Raw genomic sequence first — 26,718 nt, forward strand, 5'->3', positions numbered from 1 at the left:
TTTTGACCAAAGTTAAGCAACGTCGGGAGTGGTCAGTACTTGGATGGGTGACCGTTCTTTTTTTTTGGTTTTTGATTTGTTTTTTTTTGCATTATGGTACGGAACCCTTCGTGCGCGAGTCCGACTCGCACTTGCCCGGTTTTTTACTGTTCAATTTCGCTAAATCACTCATCAGCCTCCATACAATAACCACCTCTTCTGCATTTAACCGTATAGTTAAGAAACCCTTGTTAACCAGTACCATTGGAAAATTATTTTATTTGAGTCGTCGAGATCCTGACCTGCACGGCGGCTACAGAACTGTATTTTCCCAGGGTAAACCTCTAAAATCAATCGGCGAATCGTCGCCTCGAACTCAAAGTACTGGTAAGATATCTTCGTTGCGCCCCATTCCTATTCCATCCTGAATAGCCCCTCTTTACTAGAACTCCTTATAAAAACGTTCTCCGCTATCGTAGGACTCGTTTTCTGTTTTTAAAGAGATATCGACATTTCGTCGACTTCGTTCTGGTGCAATTCAAATGCAAGACAATAATAGTATTTATGGCTTTTTTTATACTCACGTATGGAGGTCAACTTTAATATAAAAATTTGTTAATGGTTTTGAACTGACTTTGATCATACAACCACCAGTCAAGGTGGCAGAATTGGCTCACTCCGATATTTCGTCGCGTCGCTACAGGTACATACGGTCCACACCAATTTTGGTGTCTAGCCATAGTAGTTGCTGAGCTCTGCTATGGAACGGACGCCTGCTCGCACGTGCGCCACCTAGCGGTTATATCTGTCATAATAGACGCGTTTGACATAATAGATTGTTTTTTAGGGTTCCGTACCCAAAGGGTAAAACGGGACCCCATTACTAAGACTTCGCTGTCCGTCCGTCTGTCCGTCTGTCTGTCTGTCACCAGGCTGTATCTCACGAACCGTGATAGCTAGACAGTTGAAATTTTCACAGATGATGTATTTCTGTTGCCGCTATAACAACAAATACTAAAAACAGAATAAAATAAAGATTTAAGTGGGGTCCTATACAGCAAACGTGATTTATACAGCAAACGTGAGCAACGTCGGGCGTGGTCAGTACTTGGATGGGTGACCGTTTTCTTTTTGCATTTTTTTCCGTTTTTTTTTTTGCTTTATGGTACGGAACCCTTCGTGCGCGAGTCCGACTCGCACTTGCCCGGTTTTAGTTTTTTTATTCTGTGCTGGTGGTGTATCTCATGCACAACTTTCACTTAATTTCGCTTGCACCAACCAGCGTGAGCTATCATCAAGGTCGTATCAAAATAAAATCAAAGCCGTTAAAATGTTAAATATGGATCGGACTCCCAATCGTTCGATCGAATCAGTAGGGCTAATAAGTAGCCTCAATAGGGTCGGCTCTTTATCATTTGTCGCTATGCCTGTCACTTTCTAATAAGTGCGTTAAGTGCGTAAGTGCGAAAGTGACGCATGGCATGACAGGTAATAAAAATGCGACCATGATACCGCTGCAGCCTCTACCAGTGAATCACGTCAATCACACTGATCATGGTATAATAATATACCCCGCCTGGTACTCTCTTCCCGTCTTTTCTAGGTCACCTGACTGACACAAGCCTACGTCATCATGCGACAGCGCTATATGATAATATGCGATAGCGCTATATATAGCGGCCATGTTATTGTGACGTAGGCTTGTGTCACTCTGGGAAGAGAAGACCATGTTTTATTAGACTATTTTATTTATTTAGAAATTTAATTCAGGCAACAAGGCCCATATTACAAATACCTTACAGACTAACATACATATGTAGTTTATAAACTTAAAACTAAACACTATTTAGACGATAAAACGGCGTGGCTCCGTTGCATCGGCTGCTCTTGTGTCGGATTCGGCAGTTTGCCCCGGAACCTCCGAAAGACGACACCTTTCGGCCAGAAGTCGGCGCACTCGATGGTCTCCTGCAGCGGTCGCGGCACGCGCACCACAAAAGAGTTGAAGTGCACGTAGTGGCGCGATCGAAGCTGGAACACCCTCAGCGTGTAGCCGGTCTTCTGGTGTACATATTCCACCACTTCAGCAGCCGTGGCGGTATAATGCAGGCGCGATACGTACAGCGCCTTACTCGGTGTAGCAATCCGCAAGCCAGAATTAGCCGGTTCGGCGGTACCACACTGAGTCTTACGAGGCGCCGTGCGCGCCTTCTTCTTTCTCGATACCAGTGTGAAATCCTCCTCATCCACACTGGCAACAGGGAGCTTCTCCTTGGGAGCCGCTCGATCTTCAGTACCCTTTACAGGTACACTAATCCGGTTCGATGCGACTTTCGGACCGGCGACGACATCCGCGTAAACACGATGACGTGATTTGGAGGAGGCGGGGGGAGGGCGCGCGCGCGGGAGGCTCGCGGGCGGCAACACAGCTGATGCGACACATTTTACAGTGACTATGACACTGATCACACACTAGTCACAAGGCAAGTTGGCAATATGGCCGCCGCCGGTCGCGAGGCAAATTGCCGCTACTAGGAGTTTAAGGTAGTTACGACTGCCTCCTGTATTCGCTATGTTACAATACGCACGGAACAGAAGAGATAGCTCTTGATGGGCGTCCTAGAGATACGATTAGATATATTTTTTGCATGAGAAACAAAGTTCCCTGTAAGTTAATAAGTATATTAAAAAACAGTATATTTACGTAACTTCCAACAAACCCACTTTTACGAGCTATAGTTCGTTTTTTTTTTAGCATTAGAAAGAACTTCGCAGAAGTAAGCTTGTGGTTCCAAATCCGGCACTTTTAGCGGTAATAATTTGAAGTAAATTATTTGTATTGACCATGCTACATTAGATAATTCAATAATTATTAACAATTAAAGAGCCTGTTAAAAACTGCACGCTTGCTTCTGTGGAGTTCTTTCTAATGCTAAAAAAAACTAACTAATCTATAGTTAATCTTCTGTCGAAAGATGGCAGTAAATGAACTGTAGCTACCTAGCTATATAATTTACCATGACAGTAACTCTCTACTTCAAATTCTCTTTGGTTATATCAAAACAAATTATAAAAATTGTTAATTTAGAACTGACCTAGGCAGCCTAGACTAAAACGCTACACGTACCGTAGCAATATGATAATATGAAACGCTATAATATGGTAGTAGGTAATAAAAGTTGTGCTTCTGTGTCGTGTGGCGCTGTCGGCCAAGACACGTATAACCGCACTTACCTGACGACTATGGAACTGAATAATGGCCCTAACTTGGCCGCGCCAGCTAATCTACTCGCGGTGCTTTTTGTACCTACTATGAAAAATGGCAAGACATTATGTAATAGAGTTGTAATATCATGGAATATCTAAATTTAAGCGTTTTCTGAATAAATTTATTTTGTATTTTATTCTATTCTGTTCTATTCTATTCTATTCTAATATTCGCTGTTGCAAAAATATACTCTGTAAAAGATCTCAACTCAAACTTCATCCGACAGACTTCATCAGTCACCTAAACGAAAAAAGTGGCCACCATTTGCCGCTTAGGTTAATATGAATATTATGAATATGTAGCAAAATAGAACTATATGTGACAAAGACCCAAAAGTTAGGAAATCGGTAGGACTGCAACTTTAATATACTGGATTATACAGAAATTGATAATTCTTTATTTATAAGGTAGATACAAACATTAAAAATAAAAATAAACTAAATAGATTGGACTGGACGGTCGGCACCTTCTTATATTATGTATATGTAGGCGTAGGTAAACCGCTAAACCCGATTTTATTTTCAAGTCAAAATGTTTAAACTGCTTACTAAATAACTAAATATTTAACTTAAATTCCTAAAGAAAATAGCTAAAGCACATTCAGCCAATGAGAGTGCAAACAAACGCAGCAAACAATTCATTTATTTAGAGCAATTAAGTCGGCGGCTGTAATAAAGAAAAATACCCGTCGCTAATTGTTATAAAGTGGGCGGACATGGAAATGCGTCCTTCTTACATTTCCGCGCTTTTGTTGCGTTCTGGAGGAGTATAGAATAAATCTATCAAAATAAACATCATACACCGTGTTTTTATTGAATTCCGTTAACTTCGGGGTATGCTTAAGTACGTAAAAGTGAACTAAATGGCATAGTCAATTTGCAAAAAAAAAAAATTTTTGCTTTAAAAAGAAAATAAGTTTAAAAAGTAATTAAATGTAGCGTGTAACGTTGTAACACGGGCATTACATTTAACTCAACCAAACAATTGAAATATGTGACATATCAATGTCATTTCGAACATCGATCGACCGAGATTGTCCTTAAGTTTAGTAGTAAATGTACGAACTCATTCTAAATACTAATCAATATGTAAACCGGCCCTAAGGCAAGTGTACACGCTTGTAGAGGCCTTATAGGAAAAAAAAATTATTGATTATGGAGATATATTATTAAAAATAAATTATGGAGTAAATTAGAATATCGGTGTCTTTGGGAAAGTTACCTGATTTAAGCTCAGGAATGCACCCTTGAAATTAACGGAAATAAAAAAAAACACGGTGTATATAAGTCCGAAGAAAAACTTTATCTATAGGTATGACATTAATTTCGGTTTGTAATTTAATTAGTAGTTTTTTTACTGGAAAAATAAAAACAAATTAGCAAGAATTGTTTAAAAAAATATTTCACTTGTTCCTGAAATGAGATCGTAACTTCGATTGTATGGCAGCGGAGGTTTGTATGGCTCTTAATAAAGGCACTTAACAATAGCATACCTAATTATTTCCAAACGGCCTACGACCTTATTAGAATAAAATTGTCTAACCTGTTTCTAAATCCAGAATCCAGATCATCTTGACCTTCCACCGCCATCAGCGTCCCACCCTGGCCCACTGCAGCCAGCTTGCATAACCACTGCACTTTCCCTCGATGCACTCGCGGTTGCATCTCGCTAGATGCACACTTCGTTTAATCTCACAAAAGGCAAGTTTGGTCGGAAGTGCAGATAAAAGTGAAGTCATTGTGTTTAGTTTCGTGTTGGACAATATTGCGGTCGCATAGTGTTTCTTGGATTAGTTTTCTTAGACAATACTCGTATTATCTTTAAGATGAGGTTTGATTAGTGTAGGTACCTATCGTAGTGGATCGTAGTGGCATGATGCGTCGTGTGTATGGGTATTGGGGAGCGTGATATGCCTATAATGGCAGTCGGCAAAATCATACCTATCAAAGCGGAATCGTAATAAAATTAAATAGCATTTTTTTTTAAACCCTTATCTTGCCTTGTAAATGAAAAACAAATATATCAAAAAAGCTAAAAGTCCGACACGGACATCATTGTTCTAGAATTCAAAACCACGTTACGGTGGAAAGAAACGATCACGTTAGTAGTTATACGAGCGTGCTTAGGGGTCATCCATTAATTACGTCACACGTCAAGGGGGAGGGAGGGGGTCAAGAAAATGTGACATATTGTGACATGGGGGAGGGGGGAAACACAAACTTTGTGACGTCACTTTAACTTCATCAGTAACCGAAAATTTATTTAAATTATTTAGTTCGCTGTACATTTAAATAACAAGTTTTTAAAACGAAAATAGTTTTTAATCGTTTAATTTTCTTTCCTAAGGAGTTTTGGGTTATAAAATTACTAATATTTATATCGTCAAAAATATTTTGATAAAATATTAATAATTCTTAGGTACTTACTTAATTCGATTTGGCGATTTCGTAGAAAAAATGTGACGTCACACTAGGAGGGGTTTGCCAAATGTGACCAAGTGTGACAAGGGGGGGGGGAGGGGTCGAAAAACCTAGAAATTGGTGTGACGTAATTAATGGATGACCCCTTAGTATGGAAAGATGTGACCACTCAACTTACCCCTTAAGTAGGCAAATGCAAGAAAAACAAAATGCACCGACAAGTACACAATAATATTGAGTGGACATAATGAGAAAAAGGACTATACTAGCACTGTGTTACGTGAAGGCGGTGGTGTGTATCTTTACCCCAGAGGTCAGGGTCGAGCAGGGGGTGCTGAGGGGACTCCGCAGCATTTCTGGCCAGCGGAGGTACTATGGGATACCTTATGCTGTCAGTGAGAGATTTCAGGTAAGTGTTATATGACAAGTTTTTAATAAATCCACTACAGTAATTTAGCGATGCACAAGCATTACTTTTTATCCCTAGATATATTGGAGTGGAATCGTGACTCGCGATACTTTTTCGTAGAATTAAATAAATTTAATTTAATTTTTTTTATGTTTATAACATTTAAAACATGCGCATTTTGAACACATTAAAGCTGGGTCTAAACATTAATATATTTTGTTTATTTCCTACATTCGGAGGACGTTTGTGTGTAGTGTGTCTAATCTAGTGGCCCATCGATAAATATATGTATACACACCTATACCTACTGGAGTATATCAAATTGAGACGAACCTCTAATTAATCGTTATCATTTCTGGATTATGTTGGTGAAAACAGCATCACTTAAAAAAATTATATTGTGATTATGGGCCATCTTACTTACCAATTCCTAGTGGTCTAACATTACGATGATAGATGGCGCTAGCTCCGCGCGGGCGGCGCGGCATAGGGGTCAGAACAATGTTCAGTGTTGTTTTTGGTGTTATCAAGCGTTAGTCGTATTAAAAAATCTAATAAACATGATAAATATTTTTGACCGTAAGCAATTAATTTGTTTGCACTAGAACTGTAGAGCTAGAGAGACTTGTGTTACGAACTACGAACGCATAATGCTTTGGAACGAACTTGGCAATTGACGAATAGCTAATTTAATTTAAGACGAATAAAGTAACTTACGAACCAGGATATTGTACTGGAAAATGGACGAACAACGGAGACTAACAAACAGGGAATTGGTTGAGAGCATGAGAGTTTTAGAATTATAAATACATATTGCATTTGATACAAATGAAGTCCGATTTTCGTCCCTGGATGTTGACTTTATGAAAAATATTTTTACACAATATTATAATGATTTGAATCCACACCTAAATTTTAAGCCCTCGTAAAATTTGTTTTAACTAATAATGCGGTACAAAAGCAACGCGGAACTCAAACTAACGCTATTCACCGATAGATGTCGCTAGCTCCCACCGAGCGGCGGGGCTAACTCGCGCTGTTAAGATTTTTCCTGTGACATAGGCGTTGCGACAGTACTAATATCTTTCAAGTCAAAGTCAAAGTCAAAATGCAATATAAATTAATATTGCAAATTTTTTTATGTTCTGCGCAACGTAGAATGTTCGCAGACATTTTTGTTTATAAACAATGTTAGTTTCGTAATGAGTATCTTACATTTTCTGAGAAACATTGTTAAACCATAATTATTTCTAAACAAAATTTTTTATAGTTAATATGTGGCTTAAAAGTGATGTTTTTTTTTTCAATTTACCCTTATTGTGTTAAAAACATGGTGATTAATCATAGTCTGTCGAATTTAACAAACCGTTGATAATCGTTTGTCTCTATCTGTCTTCACGACATGAATATTTGTTAGACAGAGACGACATTTAACAAAAGTGTGTAGGATAAGGTTGCTAAGTTTTATGTTTGAAAAAGGAGGTTACTCTATAATCTTTATTCTTAATGTTTATATCTTGAGAGTAAAATGGGATTACGTTTGGAAGGAAAAGCGGTCCATTTTCTTCTTAAAAGTTACACGCACCCGCCACCAATAAAACGTTCGCATACAGTCGGTTTCATAAATATGTATACGTTTTTCACCTTATTGCAATGGGTTGAGGTGAAGAAATGTATACATATTTATGAACTCGACGTATAATAGAAATTAAGCTCTGAATTAACAATGACATGCTTTAATTAAATACCATGAAACTTTGCATGAATATAATACACAAAGAAAATAGAACGAGTAGAAATTTTGTATGTAAAAATTATATTCTTATAAAGGACGTAACTTCGATTGTATGGCGGCGGCTAGGTTAATGTGACTCTTAATAAACCTTTACTACATGTCTCATTATAAAATCATTTGCTAAAATATTTGAAATATTTTTAGAACTCCGCACAAAACTGTTCGCGGAACTCTTATGATTTATTTAAAAAAATAATATATAATTAAGTAATATAAATACAACAAAAACCTATTTCTTCAATTATTTTGTTATATTCTATCCAAAGGCGACTTGATGGAACTGTCATGGGTTTGAATACATATTATAACTGCTGCCGTCGCGTCGTATGCACCACACGCCAAGTAACGGGTATACGGCGTATACGCTTGGGTTAAGCCCTATAAACAGCAAGGCGTCGAGTTCTCCGAGAGATGTCGCTAGCGCCGCGCGGCCGGCGCGGTTGACTCGCGCTATTAAGATTTTTCCTGCGATATAGGCGTCGAGACGACATTAAAAAAACCGCAGTATAATAAAGAGTACTAATTTATGATTTTTTGATGCCCTGCGCAACTAAGTTTGCTGACAGGCTAAAGTAGAAATTAAACGAATTCAAATACATAATGATAAATATTACTCTACAGGTTGTCAATAGGGTATTATATTATGCTGTATTTAAAATAAATTACATATTTTACACCATGCATGAAATAAAGCACCAGATAATTATTAGAAAAACACAGATAGGAGTTATTTTTAATCACACGTTCTGTTTAATAAATCGGATAGAAATATAATAAAAAGTAGATGAGTTGACCGTGACGTCACGAATTCCATATTAGCAAATCTTTTTGACAGTTCTAAAAAAGTAAATGATTTGACTAGTAGGAAAATAAAATACCCTATTAACTAACTACCTATATTGTCCTGTATCATTTTATTCAAATTTACTTTATTCATAATTTCATATAGCCCGAGTGTTAGAACTTATAAACCAAACAGGTTGTTCAACAAGCACTTATGAGTAGTAATTTAATAATTATTGTCCTACTCCTCGTTAAATATAAATAGTATTTTATTTAGCTTAGTGTACCTAGTGAGTGAGCCTCGTTTAGTTTATTGTGAAAGAAGGTCACTTTGTGAAAACGATTTTAAGTCGCTTAGATGTTATTGATCACATGTCCCCTTTTTATCCATTAATGCATCCTACATTGTTCGTGTTAGAAATGGTAGGATACAATAAACTTGGAGTTAGAAGGGAACTGGGGCTAGCTTCATATATATTTAAGTTGGTACGAGGGAAGTTGTGCAATCCTGGAGTCCTGGCAGAGGTGCGTTTGAACGTACCAGAGCGGTATGTGTGGCGGCGGCGGCGGCCGAGCCTGCTGGCCGAGCCGCGCGCTCGAACGCAACTCCTTCGCCAGGCCCCCTTTCCGCGCGCAATTCGGACCCTTAATCGAGTTAGATTTGTTTTTTTGTTCTTTGAACGAATTCACAAAGGCCACGTTATATGTATTGTGTTACTGTAATTTGTAATAATGTACCTATGTTGTTTAGTTTCTTTTGTGTTAAAATTCCATACTGTCGAATTAGGATAGCCTGTAAAGATGGTTGTGTGTATGTTAAATAAATAAAAAAAAATGTCTTTGCTATCTAGTCAATTATAACTAGTTTACCTACCCCATTTTATTTTATTTTTATATTCTTATCACTATGTATGTTAAGCTATGGAAATTAAATATAGGAAAGCTAAATATGTACCTATACAAAAATTACGTTTACAAATGTTTTCCAACAAACCGGTTTAACCGCTTAACCAGATTTTAAGCGGTTGACCGGTTTTTTAAATAACCGGTTTTCAATCTGATCCAGTTTTTGAATTCCCTATACAGCAGTCATACCTACTCGCAGTTTACTTTTATGTTTTCCTTTCTTTCCAGTCTCCGAGAGACCCTCCTCCTTGGCGCGGCACGTTTCTCGCCGTCAACCGCTTCGGCGCGTGCGCACAGAGCGTCTCCTTCCTTACGCTCGGCTCCGAGCACTGCCTCCACCTGGACGTCTACACTCCGGCCACCAGCTCCAAGCTCCCAGTCCTGGTATTCATCCACGGAGGGGCCTACTACTACGGCACTAAAGCACACTACGATCCTGAGTATCTGGTCACCAAAAATGTAATAGCAGTCATTATCAACTATAGAGTCGGAGTATTAGGCTTCTTATGCTTAAATGGAGTCTCCAATTTAGGCTTGAAAGACCAAGTTGCGGCTCTAAAGTGGATAAGGAGGAATATAGGTGCGTTTGGAGGAGACCCGGACAACGTGACGATAGCGGGACAGAGTGCAGGCGCTAGTGCTGCTGCTATGCATTTACTCTCCAAATCTAGTGATGGGTTATTTCATAAAGCTATCTTTATGAGCGGAACCCCTTTAAGCCCTTGGGCGTTTAACTTGGAGCCTTTAAAACCAGCTTTTGAAGACGCTGGTAAACTCGGTCTAGTCAAAACTGAACGAGACGTATACAACACTTTTATGAACGCGACATTGAAAGATCTATTAAAAACCACGCACGATAGGTCAGTGAGCACCAGATATTTCAAATATTCTCCATGTATAGATGTCAATTTTCCAGAGTCTTTCTTTTGGGATACTCCTTACAAAGTAATTCAGTCTGAATCTTTTAGGCCAATCCCAATGGTTCTTGGATACGCAGACGTCGAAGGCATGTTGTTCTACGGACTAAACAGCGATCGGGACTTTCAAGAATGGGACTCAAAATTCGACCAAAGACTACCATCAGTGTTTTCCTTGTGTTCTAAACTAGAGAAGAGGAAGATAGTAAAAAAACTACGCTCATATTACTTTGGGGGTAAGAAGATTAGCAGTAAAAACGTGAAAGGTGTAGTGAACTATTACTCAGACTGGATTGCGTATGCATCCGTGAATGCGTTTTCGAAACTGATGGTGGATAAGTCAGCGCCTGTGTACAATTACATATTTTCATACGAAGGCGGCCGGAACTTTGCTAAGGGGCTGATCGGGTATAAGGCAGGGTTGCGAGGCGCGTCGCACTCTGACGATATCTTCTACATCTTCAAGCCGGCGGGGCTGGGGCTGCCCGTGTCGTCTGAGGATAGACTGTTCATAGAGCGACTGACTACTATGCTGGCTAACTTTATGAAGTTTGGGTAAGTTTTGTGAAATCTTAAACTCGCTTCAGACTTAGTGCGTGAATTGAAATGCGAGGAAATGGAGCATATTTCTTGATTTCGCGCCTTCTACCCCAAACTTTAACAGTTTTCTGTATAATTTGTATTGCGACAAAGTCAGAAGCATTAACTATCACTATGAATTGACATTTTTTCGTGATATCCTTCCGTGATCAGTCACAAAAATCCACTTAATCCAAAAAAACGATTGAATCAGAATGGATCATCTTTTATCAATTTGCGAATGATTTTTTCACTAATGATATTTAGAAACCTACACCAAGTCACAAACTTAAACATGCATTGCAAAACGGCAATGCGCAGCTCGTTAATGATACTGCAAACTGAGTTGCGCAAGTTCGCCTGCTATGTGGTCATCTGCACGGATATATGTAGATACATAAAAATGTTGGCTTATACTCTCAGCATGCCTTATGACACGACACTATTAACTTGTAAGTAACTAAATATGATGACTTATGCAAAAGAAACTTTACATATTACGTCACTAAGACGTCATAGCTATATAGGTATCGTAATGTTGCTAAGTCATACCTTACCAAAACCAATTTTTCCAGCGACCCCACCCCCCACCGGACTCCACTACTCCCAGTACTCTGGCCGCGCGCCAACGCATCCCTAAGCACGCCCACGTTACGCCTGGATCGCCAGTCCACCGTGATATCCGCCCCAGAGTCACATCAAGGCCGTCTGCTGTTGAAACTGCTGTGCCGATACGGTCAGAAAGGGTTCGTGCCATGTGAAAGTGAAGAACGCTGTGGAAAAGAGTAGGGATATGTGACGTCCCACGGATAAAGGTACCTTATGGTGGTTGGCGCTTACGCTATTATTAACGCCGCTCCAAAATTATTGCGGCGCTATGCGACGTAAGCGCCAGCCCCCATAAGGTACCTTTTGCCGTGGAACGTCACATACATACAGGATGTCCCAGAAATCGACGTCAAGCCGTAAACGGATGATAGACCAAGTCATAACAGTTATCATAAAAATACAAAAAAAATATATAACTCATGTTTTAAAAAAAATAATGGTCACTTTAAAAATTCACTAAAAAATCCACACCCAAGTCCCACATTTCTGGGACAACCTGTATGTGACGTACAGTGGATGTGTGTGTACAGTGGATAATGCAACTTTTGTAATCTTAATAACGAGTTAAATAGATACCTAAAATTCTATTGAACTTGCTAACTATGTAAACAATATTGAAATTGTCTCTGAATGATGAATGACAAGTGACTTTTGTTTACATAGTTAGCAAGTTCCATAGAATGCCACTTTACCGATCTTCTAAAAGGGTAGTATTATCTAATAGTAATAGCATTAGCATAAGTAGATCAATTATCTTGATAACTATTTAGTTATAGGTACTCATTCATTCCAACTTTAGCTATAACTAGTATTCTTAATTTATCTGCCGCACACAATATTCAAACTGAAGTAGAATATAAAGTAGGTACTTAGTCAAACAATATTTCGTTTCTTCGCTACCAAAGCTCCTCAAAGGCCAAACGAGCTAGTCCTTCGTAGCTGTCCGTGTGTAACACAAACGAGCAGGAAATAAACTACAAATCCGCAAACACGCGGGTCCAACAGCCAACAGTCCGCGATTTATAAATATGCAGATCAAATATTAAAAGGAGAGCCGCAAGATGATCCCGGGCCGCGCAGAGACTAGCGCCACAGACGCGAACTTCGTCTGAGCTCCTTGAAATACCTACGTAATATTCTTATATATTTTTCTTGCAATAAACGCCGATCATCAAGTGAAAAGCAGAGCGTATAACTTCAGTATAAAAGCGCTTCTTGTCTCAAATACAAAATGGGTTGTGACTTACTGCTTTTAACTACAAAAGTTTCGTAAATCTCGGACATATGAAGATAGATTATATATTATGAATATTAATAGGTACCTACGGGTTTTATCGTGATAAAGCTTCATTATGGAGAAAATCATGTCGAGTAATTTTAAATGATTCATGAACCATTCGCGTTAGCTAATCGATGCATGTTTCTTCTACTACTGGTTTCTTATGTAGAGTCATAATTTCATAGAAGTTAGACGTTTAAAATACCACCTGCACGATTTAACATTTCTGCAGAGTTATTTTGGTCTGACTCTACCTATTATTTTTTTATCCACAGTTCAGAATTGTTAAGGTCAGAACTATCTATTTATATTCTACGTTATATACATTTAATAAAGCAAAACACAGTCGAACATTTGTACATTAAAACAGCCCCCCTCTGGCGTCGCCCCTCTTTGGGCGCCCCGAGCGAGCTGCAGCGCGGCATCGTCTCAGAATAAATATTCAATGTTTTCATTCAATTTCTGCCGGACCGCTATCGCAACAAGATACCACGTGCCCGTTTTATTCGCGCCCCTGATATACGGACAAGCAACTTTGCTCAATACCCAACTTTGCCAATACGTGCATTTTTGACTGCGCTCCCGGGCGGTTTCGTTTGATGCACGAGTGGAATGAGATTTTATTAAGGCTGGTGAAGCTTGATACCGTAGGTATATCGGCAGTTTGAAGAAAGTGTTTTAAATGAGAAGTACCCAAAACGGGCGATAAATTAAATAAGAAATATAGGTAATTTATCCGTGTAGGTTTTCATTAAGTAAATAATATTAATATGTGTAGTCGTTTTACTATAGGTATATAGTGGGTATTCTAATATACCTAGTAGTTTTAAGTCTTTTTTATATAGGTACTTACGACCTATTAATAAAAGATATTTTATATTTGTTTACTTAACATGTGTTTTTTTTTACTACCTACGTACCTATAGATCTATACTATATATACCTGCTTTTATATCCTTACATACAAGTGTAAAACACAAGTACCTAATATGTACAGTGTCACTACGGACTAGGTACCTACGTGTGAAAGTCTAGGTATATTATATTTTAAATTCTCTACTTAATACTGGGCTGGGTTATGATATTCGATATTGGCAGGGGCGTATTTGCTCTATATAGCCAAAGGGGCCATGGCCCGGGGGGGAAAGCAGCGAGAGGCGACACAAGACGAACCACGTAACTTTGAAAACGGGATAATCTTGAAAATTGCAATTGTCTACTAAATTAAAAGCTCTTTCCACTCCACTGTAACAGAAGCGTGTTTTCAAAGCGATTAATTACAGATTTTCATAATTTATCCGCTTTCAAAGTTACGACATAAGTAGTCTATTATTAATTAGTCTAATATATACCTTAATGCACCTGACAGTATAGGACGTCGTTTAAAATGTTATAATTGTACCATTATTGGACAGAAATTAAATATTAAACTACCCAATATTACTGGATTCATCAAACCATTAAACTGACAAAATTGTAATAAAATCGCAACCCAGCTCGATTTATCGCCCTCGATATAAATTATTAGTCCGGGAGCCGGCTGCATGAAACAAACCTCATCAAAAAATAGAATATACCTACCCTGTAGAGGTACCTGACATTTAGTAGATTCCAACGCACTTGGTCGGCCTAGGCTTAACCTGGCAGATTTTGTACAAATGGCAAAAACGTTGGACAAAAATTCATCAAAAAAAACCTCATCGAAAAATAGAATGAAACTTGTATGGTAGGATACCTGACCTTGAGGACAGTAAAAAAAAAGTGGTCGGCCTCACCTTAGCCTGGCAGTTTTTGCAGTCCAACCAGATTTATTGGGTCACGTGAGAGCTACAATTTACCTCATCGAAAAATAGAATGAAACAAACGGATTATAATAGCTAAAATAAGCCTGTTGACGTATGTCTTGGTCGGCCTCACCTTAACCTGGCAGTTTTTGCAGTCCGACCAAATTTATAAAAAAATCATCAAAAAGTTTTTATCGATAAATCGTATGAAACTTGTATGGTACGATAGCTGCCTTTGAGGACAGTAAAAAAAAATGGTCGGCCAAATCCTGTGTTGGCAGGTTCCTGTCTCCGACCAATTTTGTGGTACCACGTGAGAGTTACAATTTACCACATCGAAAAATAGAATGAAACAAACGGATTATAATAGCTAAAATAACCCTGTTGACGTATGGCTTGTTACGGGCGGCTTTCATAAATTCAATGTGGCAGTGTGCGGCAGAATCCACTTGCATCAAATTTGATGCAACACATTGTGGCTGGACATTAAGAGATGAAATGTATAAGATCAAATGGTTTGAAGGACACATAACGCCTTTGCGAGTCGAAGAAATAACAATAAGATAATCACTTAATACATGTGAGGTTATCTTGTGTATTTTTATTTATTTATATTTATTGAGAAGTTCAACAGCGTTTACATTAAATAATATACAAAAAACATGAGAACTTATAGCATAGCCAATTACAGAACTTCCTGTAATTTATACATAATAAAAAACCATCTGTGGGTAGACTTGTAACTTGTGCTGTACAAGAATCGTAAATATAACTTAATTTGTAAGTCTTTAAGGTACAAGGAAAAAGAGAAAAAATTAATAATAACTGTAAACTGGAAAAAAAATCCTAAAATAGTAGGTATAGCTCTAATTTTGCGTAAACAATAAATAAAAAATAGTAAAATAAAAATACATACAGTACCTACATAAACGAGCGAATCTATTAGTTTGTATGCATTTATTGGAATTTATGTGTTCGTGTGTGTGTGTGTGTGTGTGTGTGTGTGTGTGTGTGTGTGTGTGTGGGTGGGTGGGTGTATGTGTGTAAGTGGGTGTGATAGTGCGTGACTACCAGGAAAGTTGCTTTGCAATTTGTGATTTGAAAACACGTCTGGAGGAGAAGAAAGGGTCAATGTTTTGGAACGATTTATTATAGGTACGTGCGATTCTACTCAGAATTTAATAGAATAGAATTTTGGCCATAATTGGTACGATGACAGGGAATATGGAATAGTGTGGTGTGACGAGTTCGGCGCGTGGGAGCGCGGAGCCCTAACTGTGACAGCAATCCAACGCAGTCTAGATGCCCGTTGAGAACATCGTGGAGGAACATTTTACCATTTATTTAAATTTTGGAAGGATCACGTGCAGTTTTTCCTCTTATATTACAAGTGTTCGATTGAAAACTAAGCTTTGGTGTATACCTGGATCACCTGCACGTACAAGAAGGCGTTTCATATACGCCCGCCCATCAGATAGGTACAAAGTCATGATGCGTATGGAATACAGCATGTGTGGTCCTATTCTAGCTGTCACGTGGTATCACAAATTTGGTCGGACTGCAAAAACTGCCAGGCTACGGTGAGGCCGACCAAGCCATACGTCAACAGGTTTATTTTAGGTATTATAATCCGTTTGTTTCATTCTATTTTTCGATGTGGTAAATTGTAGCTCTCACGTGGTACCACAAAATTGGTCGGACACAGGAACCTGCCAACACAGGATTTGGCCAACCCCTTTTTTATTACTGTTCTCAAAGGCAGCTATCGTACCATACAAGTATCAGACGATTTTTCGATAAAAATTTTTTGATGATTTTTTTATAAATTTGGCCGGACTGCAAAAACTGCCAGGTTAAGGTGAGGCCGACCAAGACATACGTCAACAGGTTTATTTAAGCTATTATAATCCGTTTGTTTCATTCTATTTTTCGATGAGGTAAATTGTAGCTCTCACGTGACCCAATAAATCTGGTCGGACTGCAAAAACTGCCAGGCTAAGGTGAGGCCGACCACTTTTTTTTTACTGTCCTCAAGGTCAGGTATCCTACCATACAAGTTTCATTCTATTTTTCGATGAGGTTTTTTTTGATGAATTTTTGTCCAACGTTTTTGCCATTTGTACAAAATCTGCCAGGTTAAGCCTAGGCCGACCAAGTGCGTTGGAATCTACTAAATGTCAGGTACCTCTACAGGGTAGGTATATTCTATTTTTTGATGAGGTTTGTTTCATGCAGCCGGCCCCCGGACTATATCGTCAGCTCGGGGTGCGTGCGCCAATCATTTCCCTTTCTTTATCGACCTTGTCCATAACTGCGGCAATTAACATAATTATTCAATGAATCGTTGTCTTTAAAACGATATTATTTCATATGAAAAGCAGGATTATTCCCAGCCGAAACCAAGTTGTTACCACTGGTAACTATTTGATATTCTCAGCAGTTACCTTTCTGATCTGTAACTGTAACCATTGGAAACGACTGAAAAAATCCGAGGAGTTACCACGAAAGTGATTTTTTATTGGACTTGTAATTATTTCTGACTGTGATGTGATTATCTGAGGTGATATGTTAGTTATACTCGTAATTAGTTTAAAATTATAACTGTATATTTTTTTCGTGTATCTACCTATAGCTTGTATCGTCTTGGGTCGTCCCATTCGTTTTTCGTCAAGTTCTTAAATTAGTCCTATTCTGCTTTCGTCACTCATTCTACATTCGTTACAATCGTCGGTGGCTTTCAATGTAGAATGAGTGACGAAAGCAGAATAGGACTAATTTAAGAACTTGACGAAAAACGAATGAGACGACCCAAGACGATACCCTATAGCTTTGTCTATGCTATAGCTTAAGTTGGTGATTTAAGACTTTGGTTTGGAGTTGGTAACTAATACTTGTACTTAGGTACCTACGTACTGTTTTTTTCCTCAGTTGTCAATAGTCAAAGGTAAGGAAATAAAATCCCAGCAGTAACATGTGGGAATAACCCGAAAAGCTTGGTCGTGGGATATCATTTCATGGGGAATACTTAATCTATGCGTTTCTCTACGAAAAGGTTTCTCATAAAATTATCGTAATCACCTATTGAGCCTTTCAGGTGAATGGTACAGGGATATTTCAATTTTAATGGTTTTATGAGCCATAATGCGTGAATTTTAAGTATTGGAAGGGTGGGAAGTAATATTGATAATTAATTACACGAGATCTATAGGCTCTACTGTCTACATCCTCTTCTTCGTTTTTTCGTAAAAAAACACCTGCAACAGGCCTAAAGCCTGAGGATTTCGTGATAATAGTTATAGCTACCTTCTTATACACAGTAGAATGAATCTGCCTTGTCACCGATTATCAAGCTGTAAGTAGGTACCTAGGTATATGAATAGGTCCTTATCCTTCCCAGTACCTACGCAGCATTGAAAACCAGACATCTGTTTCGGTCGTATTAAAGTGAAAATTAAATTACTGGACTTCTTTATCGATTAGTAATATGTACACCGTGTTTTTTTTTGTTTCCGTTAATTTCAAGGGTGCATTCCTGAGCTTAAATCAAGTAACTTTCTCAAAGACACCGATATTCTAATTAACTCCATTTCGGAGATAATCAATAATTTATTTTTTTCCTATAAGGTCTCTACAAGCGTGTACACTTGCCTTACATATTGATCAGTGTTTAGAATGAGTTCATACATTTGCTACTAAACTTAAGTACAATCTCGGTCGATCGATATTCGAAATGACATTGATATGTCAAAGATTTCAATTGTTTGGTTGAGTTAAATGTAATGCCCGTGTTATAACAACGCTATATGCTCCATTTAATTACTTTTTAAACTTTATTTTTTTGGAAAAACATATTCATAAAAATTTTTTTTTTTTTGATAATTAACTATACCATTTAGTTATTTTAAATGTACTTAACCATACCCCGAAGTTAACGGAATTCAATAAAAACACGGTGTATAGAGTTAGACCAAGAAAAGTCTGCAGAGATTTTGATAGCCCACGCAGTGCAAGTGTTATTTTAAACAACAAATTTCTACGAAATTATGACGTATGAAATCTGCGGCTATCAAAATCGCTGCAGACTTTTCTTAGTCTAACTTTAGGAAAGTCTTAGTCATGTTTTTAAAATCACGTAACCGTTAGAAAATTTTGAAAATGACTTGTTTGGCATCTGTAGATGTTATCACGTTATCAGATATACCTAGTAGTACAGTCATTATATCCAAAAAACCGACCCTACCCGTGAATAATTAGTTCTTGGAGTTTTTTTTCGTAGGTCCCTCGGGGGGGTCACTGGGAGTATAAATTCAAAAAGTAGGCTGAATCAGGCTCCTGCGTATATTCGAAAAATGGTTTTTTTTCCAAAAAAAACGGTTTATCTTCAATAACCCGGCCATTTTTGATTTTACAGTAAAACCGTAAGGACAAAAATTGTAGGAAATTTGATTCTCTACAAGTTAGTCCAGTCATTATATCCAAAAAACCGTCCCTTCCCGTGAATAATCAGTTCTTGGATTTTTTTTCGTACGTCCCTCGGGGGAATCACTGGGAGTGTAAACTCAAAAAGTAGACTGAATCAGGGTCCTGTGTATATTCGAAAAACGGGTTTTCTTGAATAACTCGGTCATTTTTGATTTTACAGTAAAACCGTGAGGACAAAAATTGTTCAGAATTTGATTCTCTACAACTTTGTTTCCCTTCATTTATGCCGTAAAGCGTGGAACATAGGAGATAATGATAATATTTTGAATTTGTCGCGTTTTCAGGTTTAATTTCTAAAATATCGATTTTGGGGGAAAGAAGGTGGGGACCAAAATTGTTCAGAATTTGATTCTCTACAAGTTTAGTCCTCTTCATTTATGTCGTAAAGTTGAAAATAAACGAGATGTTGAAAATATTTTGAATTTGTCGCTTTTTTCAAATTTTATTTCCAAAATATCGATCCTAGAAGAAAAATTGTGAGGACCAAACTTGTAGAGAATCAAATTTTCTAAAATTTTTGTCCTCAAGGTTTTACTGTAAAATCAAAAATGACCGAGTTATTCAAGAAAAACCATTTTTCGAATATACACAGGACCCTGATTCAGTCTACTTTTTGAATTTACACTCCCAGTGATTCCCCCGAGGGACGTACGAAAAAAAATCCAAGAACTGATTATTCACGGGAAGGGTCGGTTTTTTGGATATAATGACTGGACTAACTTGTAGAGAATCAAATTTCCTACAATTTATGTCCTTACGGTTTTACTGTAAAATCAAAAATGGCCGAGTTATAGAAGAAAAACCGTTTTTTTGGAAAAAAAAACATTTTTCGAATATACGCAGGAGCCTGATTCAGCCTACTTTTTGAATTTACACTCCCAGTGACCCCCCCGAGGGACCTACGAAAAAAAACTCCAAGAACTAATTATTCACGGGTCAAAATCTATAATGACTGTACTATAGAGGTGGTATTCCATCTGTCCTATATCTTGGTCCAATGTGCATTCCATCTCACTCTCTCATTAGGCAAAATCTGAGACGCAAATCACACATTGGACAAAGAAATTGGATAGGTGGAATTGGTATTCCACCTATTAGGGTGCATAAGGGTCCCTAACATAATAATTATTGATTATAATGTTGAGAATTCAGGGGTAAATAAAATGCTGCAACGCCGTTTAAACACAATATATTATTAAAAAAGAAAACAATACAATATAAGAACAATATTGTGGATCATTTACAGTCCCGGCGGCGGCGCGTCGCACGGCACGGCACGACACGACACGACAAGCGTACAGTACATACAACACGCCCATATATACATGAAGCTTCGTTATACTTACAAAGGTTTACACACAAAGCTAGAGGGCGTTTTTAGAGATAGGTTTTATTTTATTTTATGTTTGGAAATGTTATGTTATTGTTATTTACTTATAATTGGAAAAAAATATAAATTAAGTTTTGACGTCGATCGTTTTTTGATGATTATATACCGAAAAACACCCCACTTTTAGGTTGGCATTATTTATTCACAAAACTAAATTTTACCCCCGTGGCGTCAGCGGCACGGCAAATGGATGTGCCGTTTGGCGTTCAAAAGGTTAATACCATATGATATGATAATCATCCACTAGAGACGATAAATACTGGTAGTAATATAATTCTATAACTATAAGTACAATTAATTGCAAATATATTTGAACTAGCAATTATATCTCTACTATACTGCCAAAATTAGAACAGTAGAACTACATATATTATTTTTTTCTCATTTTTCTTGGCAACTATGATGTATTGGCAAATGTTTGTCGTTATAACTTCGGCATACGACTCCCCCGCAGAGAATTACATTGATTACTAACATATTTCTGTCCTCTCCAATATGTATAATAGCTTTTAAAGAACGTAAATTACGATTACAAACGAAATATACGAATATTTCGAAGTATAACATAACATTTCCAAAAGGCTAAAAAGTAACCCTTTCTAAAAACGCCCCAATTTATTGCTGGTTTCGATCCGTGCAGCGCGTCGCCGCCGCCACCCTCGGAATAGCCCCGCGACGTGTCCACGCAGAGCGGAATAGCCCCCTCGGTACATCGGGAAACCATGCGCCTGCGAACATTGCGCGGAGCGAGGGCAGCACTATACTAAGCATATACACGCAGGACTCTGGCGTATCATATAACTATGTTAATCCTGGCGAGGCCCGCGTCTGACTTAAGGTAATAAAGCGATTCCTTTAAGTTTGAATAATAATATATTCTTATATAACCAATTGAACGACGCTTAGAAAATTCATATATTTTATTGCAAATTGAGAAGATACAAAAGTGTGTAAGCTTAGTTTGTACAAATGTAGAGACTAACAACCTAGATATGATAGCTTACTACCACTTTAGATATCATTGACGTTCAAAAGGTTACTGTTAATATATTTAGCTATGCTGGGTTTCATAAAAAATGTATACAAATAAACAAACCCAGTGAAAGTATGATTACACATTTGTTTTAATTATTAACTAGCGCTACGTTATGAACACATTACATAGGTATTCGTTGACAGAGATACGACCGTCAAATTTAAAATCACGCATATCACAAAATATGTATGAAATAAGCCATGGTCATGCCTTCCGCATTTATCATACATAAAAAACATACTTTTACATACATCAGTTGATACAAATTGAAATTAAGCGTTAGAAGCGCCAGTGATATTGATTTTAATGTATTTTAGTCTTATATTTTGGTGTTAATTTACATTGACATAGCCAAATGATGTATAAATGAAGAAAACGCGTGACTATTTGATCGACGTGAGGCCCCGCCCGCTCTATCGCTGCTTTACTCTACGCTCTGTCCTTCTCTTGTTAGATATATCTATACACTATGCACGTACAGCCGGACGCACAACGCATGCAGTCTCACATTGGTGCTAATATTATATTACAAACAAAAACTGACTATGGTAAACTAAGTTATATGTACTATTGTATTCCTCCCTTAAATTTATTTTAACCCCTTCACTATTTTGAAACTTAACATGTAAGCAGCAGAAGTTGCTAGGCGGTGGTGTTAAAAATGATCTTGATGCGACTTTATTGTTAAGAGTATAAGAGCGTGTCAAGATTATTTTGAACACCTCGCCCGCTTGGCAACTTCTAATGCTGTCTTAACAGACAGCATTACAGCAGACTTAACAGTGTCATTCGATGGAACTTGCTAACTATGTAAACAAACCGCCATATTGAAGTCACTGCATGATGATTTCAATATGGCGGTTTATTTAGTTCCATAGAATGACACTTTATGTAAGTTGGGTGACACCGATATTGTGGTAACATCGAGCTGAGGGGCTACCGCGAAAACCGAAATTCGCAAATTGCGGGGATCTTTCTCTTTTACTCCAATGAAGGCGTAATTAGAGTGACAGAGAAAAATGCCCGCAATTTGCGAACTTCGATGTTCGCGGTTATAGGCCTGATTCGATGGACACAGAACATGGCCTTAGGAACTCTGTGGTAAAACAACGCAAACTAATTGTGTTTGGATTTGAGACAACTGTCTGGTTAAGTGCCTGTTAAAAGACAAGTGCAGTCAGCAATAAGAGATTGTATCAAAAATGATTTTTAGACAACTGATTTATATTTCTTTAGTTCTCTATAGAAATGCTGATTAAGTAGTAAATGTGACTGCAGCGTTGTGCGACCGGGAACTGCGACCGGCGCTCGCCGGTCTACACCTACGCATAAAACTTATACAAAAACTGATTGACGAACCAACAATATGGACCAACGCAATTATTTATTATTACAAGGAGGTTGCTGGTGAATCTAGAATATGTAATCTGGGAACTTGTATGATTTATAGCCTACTAAGAGCTGCTGTTAGAATAATTCAAAAATATTTCATTTCACACTTGAATCTACCCTTACAGCAAGTCTTTGAAGCAATTAAGCTGCTGGTACTAAAATCAACACTATAATGAAAAATAGTACAGCTTTTTCACATTGAAATAATTCTATGGGTTCTCAGGCAAAGAGTACCGCTTCTTCGGATGTCAATATGTACGATATCCAATTTTTCTATCAATAACATTGACATCGAAAAGTTACCGTTTACCCGATAAAATAAATTATTACATGCATTGACTTTTGTACCAGCTATTAATATAAAATATGTTAAAATATGTCACAGATCACCAATTCTAGATCCACCGTAACCAGCGCAGTCATTATTTAAAAATAAACCACAACGATCACTCGTACTCGTAAACTCCTTCACTCACTTGTTCACTTCACACGTCACTTAAGGCATTGAGTGTGCGTTAATTCGTTAAGGTAAATTGATCTTTATATACAAAGTCACTCGGCTTCTTTTCCCCCGCACGTCACTGTCCACGCCTCGGATTGCATATTGAAGTAATAGTTTTTGTTTAACATTGCAGAACAAATACAGTTCTATTCATATTCAATTTACTGCTTTTCATAGGTCGCAGATTGTACAGTCATTATCAGTTATATCGGAGCGGTCAAGGTGTCACAAATATCTGAACTAAACGTCTATTATAAAGACGTTACAGAGCATGTTTAGATATTTTTGTGCACCTTGGCCGCTCCAATATATGTGATGACGACTGTACAGATTGAAAGTATGTAGTTTTTTATTACAACAACAAAAAATCTTGTTTTTCTGACATACACACACACATTAAGTAAAGCAATTTTAGCTTTCACTTTCATAAATCTGTTTTGCGCCTCCTTCCTTGTTTGTTTTTCTCTCTGATGAAAGTATGTTGTGATAATGAGTAATGAGATGGCTAAAAAGAGCTATGTAATGTTTCCTTAATAATTACGGGCCATAATTTATGGGCCATAATAATTTTATTGTCAGTTCAAAACCATCTTTCTTTTACCAAACTACAGAACTTTTCTATCAAAATGCAGCTTTTTTTAAATGTATTTTCTCAAAATAATCCTTTTGGCTATTTTTTATCATATTGTTAATCTTTAAGGCCTATTCCCATTGATACCACCAGTTAATCTCCAATGGGAACAATAGAGACTGCAGGGCGGGGAACAATGGGAATAGGCCTTGTTTACAAACTGTGTTGCTTCTACTTCATTATGCAATCGAACATAACGTCGGCGTTATATCGGAACGGTCCAGTGTTTAACAACTTGAACACAATATGCAGTTATTGAGCATTTTGCATCCTCCGATAAAACCCTACTTCTAACAACCAAACCAATAGGTGGTACATGTGAAAAGTTATAGTTATAGGCATTTATAGAATAGATAGGTTATTAAACACTGGCTCGTTCCTCGCGGCGCTAACGCCCTCTACCGACGAGAGGACGCGGGTGGACCGCGGGCACGGAGGCGCCGCCTGGTACCTGAAAACGAAAATATGTTTAGGTGTGAAATGTGTTAGTTAGAGATTTAATAGTAGGTACTTTATACAATCGTGATATAATAGAAATCTTTTCAGTCGAGTACAGTGAGGTACGAGATTGAAAAACTTGATTATCACTAATGTATACAATACTTTTTCTACGAGTCAACAATAGTTTATTTTCACCACACCAGCTCGGAAAGGCTTACTTTGCACTTCAAAAACTGATAGCAAAGTTGCATTTTATTCACATGTGAGGCAAAGTAATCAAATGCTAATTTTGAGTTGTTTTCTTATGTTTGCTGGTAGGATTGACTTTTAAATGATGATTTTGGATGATAAATATTTAATAACATTTTTTGATTTTGTTTGATATTTTACATTTAATATTTGCTTCGGGTTGGTGTGGTGAAAAATTTTGTGTTACACTCCGGGGCAAATTTTGTTTAACCCTCGTGCTTTGAAACCCTCGCAACGCTCAAGATTCCATTTTTCGAACCACTCGCTACGCTCGTGGTTCAATTTTGGAATCTTTCGCTTGCTCGGGTATCAATATTAATACGAGTGGTTAAACAATAACTTTGCCCCCTTGTAGCGAGTGGTTCGAAAAATGGAATTTTGAGCGTTTCGAGGGTTTCAAAGCACGAGGGTTAAACAAAATTTACCCCCGAGTGAAACACAAAATTTTTCACCTCAGCAGCTCGAACAAGGGTACTTTGCTTCTTAAAAACAGTGAGCAAAATGCGATTTTGCTCACTGAGTCATTTTGTCTCACTCAAAATGTCATTCAAGTGACCTTTATAGTCAAATGTCATTTTTAACATGCGGGGTCTAATACAAGTTCGATATTCTTGGGTTTTATTATCTCTGTCCCTCTTTTTTGTCTACTACACGAGATCAAAGTTATTTACATCTCGTGCGCTTTTGAATCCCTTACTGCGCTCAAGATTCTAAATTAGATTCACGAGCGACGCTGTGATTGGTCAATTTCATTATAGTTGACTAAACCGTATCGTAATTAATATTATAGTTGAGTTGGGAGGCCACACATTAAAAATACCCAATTGCAGTTTGGTATATGAAATCTTAATTCAAGAACAGTCGACGAGTAGAAAAAAATTACGGGGAGACGCGAGCCCCGTGTGCAGTTTAGCGGGCAGGTCGGCCACATGCGCCGCAGCAGCGGGCACGCTATATACCCGGGGGGTACAGTCAGCACACGCGGCATACCTGGCCGGGGAGCGAGCGCGGGTGTGTACAGTCAGCGGCGCAGCAGCGCGGGCAGGTCGGCGAAGGCGCACGCGCCCAGCCCGGCGCGCGACATGCGCCGCAGCAGCGCCCGAGAGTGCGACACGCACGCCTCCACCGGCGACGTCCACTGCATGCCCATTGATTCTGGACATAACATGAGCATTTCCTCATCGAATTCTTCCACAAAAGTACAAATATCAAAACCTCCACTATATAGACCGACCGCCTTAATGAGTCCTCGCCTGCGCGGTACGGGGGCGACGGGGAGGCACGATGCACGGGCGCGGTGCGGGCGGTAGGCGTACGGCGACTCATTTAAGCGGTCGGTGGATTGAGCGACCGAGCGGAAAATAACGAATCACTAGAAAATTCTTCCAGGATGACATGAACGTGATTTTTTTTTGACAATTCGCTTCGCTTACGTCGCGAGTATGCCGCAGAAAAACATATTTTACATTACAACTAATTACCTATTATAATAGTTATAAATACTCGTATTATAGTATACCTAATATGGCAGAGTTGAGCGCCTCGCACACCGCCTCGCGCCTGACGGGCTGGAGCTGCCAGCCCACGGGGCTGTCCCATGGATTACTATACGCCAATAAACTGAACGCGTCCTGGAATATATGAAAATATATTTAAAATTACGCTTCATAAATAAATCGCTTTCGATTAAATTCATCATCACCACATTTAATACATCAAAATATTCAATAAAAATTGAACTTTATATCCAATTTGTCAAAATATTTACTGTTCGACAACAGAGCCGATTGTTTATCTAAATATTGGTCAAATGGACACAATATTCGACAATTGGTCACAATATGCAACAATTCGTCACATTACTAAA

General features: G+C 38.1%; 3 protein-coding genes across 3 annotated transcripts in view; 2 read left to right on the forward strand and 1 right to left on the reverse strand.

The window, feature by feature from the left end:
- LOC134672067 (protein VAC14 homolog) overlaps positions 1-26,718 on the forward strand; it is a 443,464-nt gene that overhangs the window by 238,821 nt on the left and 177,925 nt on the right. The window lies entirely within an intron of this gene.
- Positions 5,890-11,847, forward strand: LOC134672119 (esterase E4-like). Its single transcript, XM_063530033.1, has 3 exons — positions 5,890-6,076; positions 9,789-11,032; positions 11,632-11,847. Exons 1-3 carry the CDS (start codon positions 5,915-5,917, stop codon positions 11,843-11,845), a joined length of 1,620 nt encoding a protein of 539 aa, XP_063386103.1. The 5' UTR covers positions 5,890-5,914; the 3' UTR covers positions 11,846-11,847.
- LOC134672272 (ran-binding protein 9) overlaps positions 20,384-26,718 on the reverse strand; it is a 79,221-nt gene continuing 72,886 nt past the window's right edge. Inside the window, exons 12-14 of the mRNA XM_063530170.1 lie at positions 26,371-26,482; positions 25,842-26,006; positions 20,384-24,612 (exon numbers count right to left, since the gene is read on the reverse strand). Of these exons, the coding sequence (XP_063386240.1) occupies positions 25,873-26,006; positions 26,371-26,482 (246 nt within the window). The 3' untranslated portion in view covers positions 20,384-24,612; positions 25,842-25,872. The remainder of the gene's footprint in view (positions 24,613-25,841; positions 26,007-26,370; positions 26,483-26,718) is intronic.

Source organism: Cydia fagiglandana, chromosome 16 (genome assembly GCF_963556715.1).
Source record: "Cydia fagiglandana chromosome 16, ilCydFagi1.1, whole genome shotgun sequence".
Taxonomy (NCBI): Eukaryota; Metazoa; Arthropoda; class Insecta; order Lepidoptera; family Tortricidae; genus Cydia; species Cydia fagiglandana.

Bases quoted from the DNA above. Each gene is read 5' to 3' on its own strand.
- LOC134672119 (XM_063530033.1), top strand. From the start codon at position 5,915: ATGAGAAAAAGGACTATACTAGCACTGTGTTACGTGAAGGCGGTGGTG. The intron at 6,077-9,788 runs GTAAGTGTTATA...CTTTCTTTCCAG, and splicing joins CTGTCAGTGAGAGATTTCAG to TCTCCGAGAGACCCTCCTCC. The intron at 11,033-11,631 runs GTAAGTTTTGTG...CAATTTTTCCAG, and splicing joins GCTAACTTTATGAAGTTTGG to CGACCCCACCCCCCACCGGA.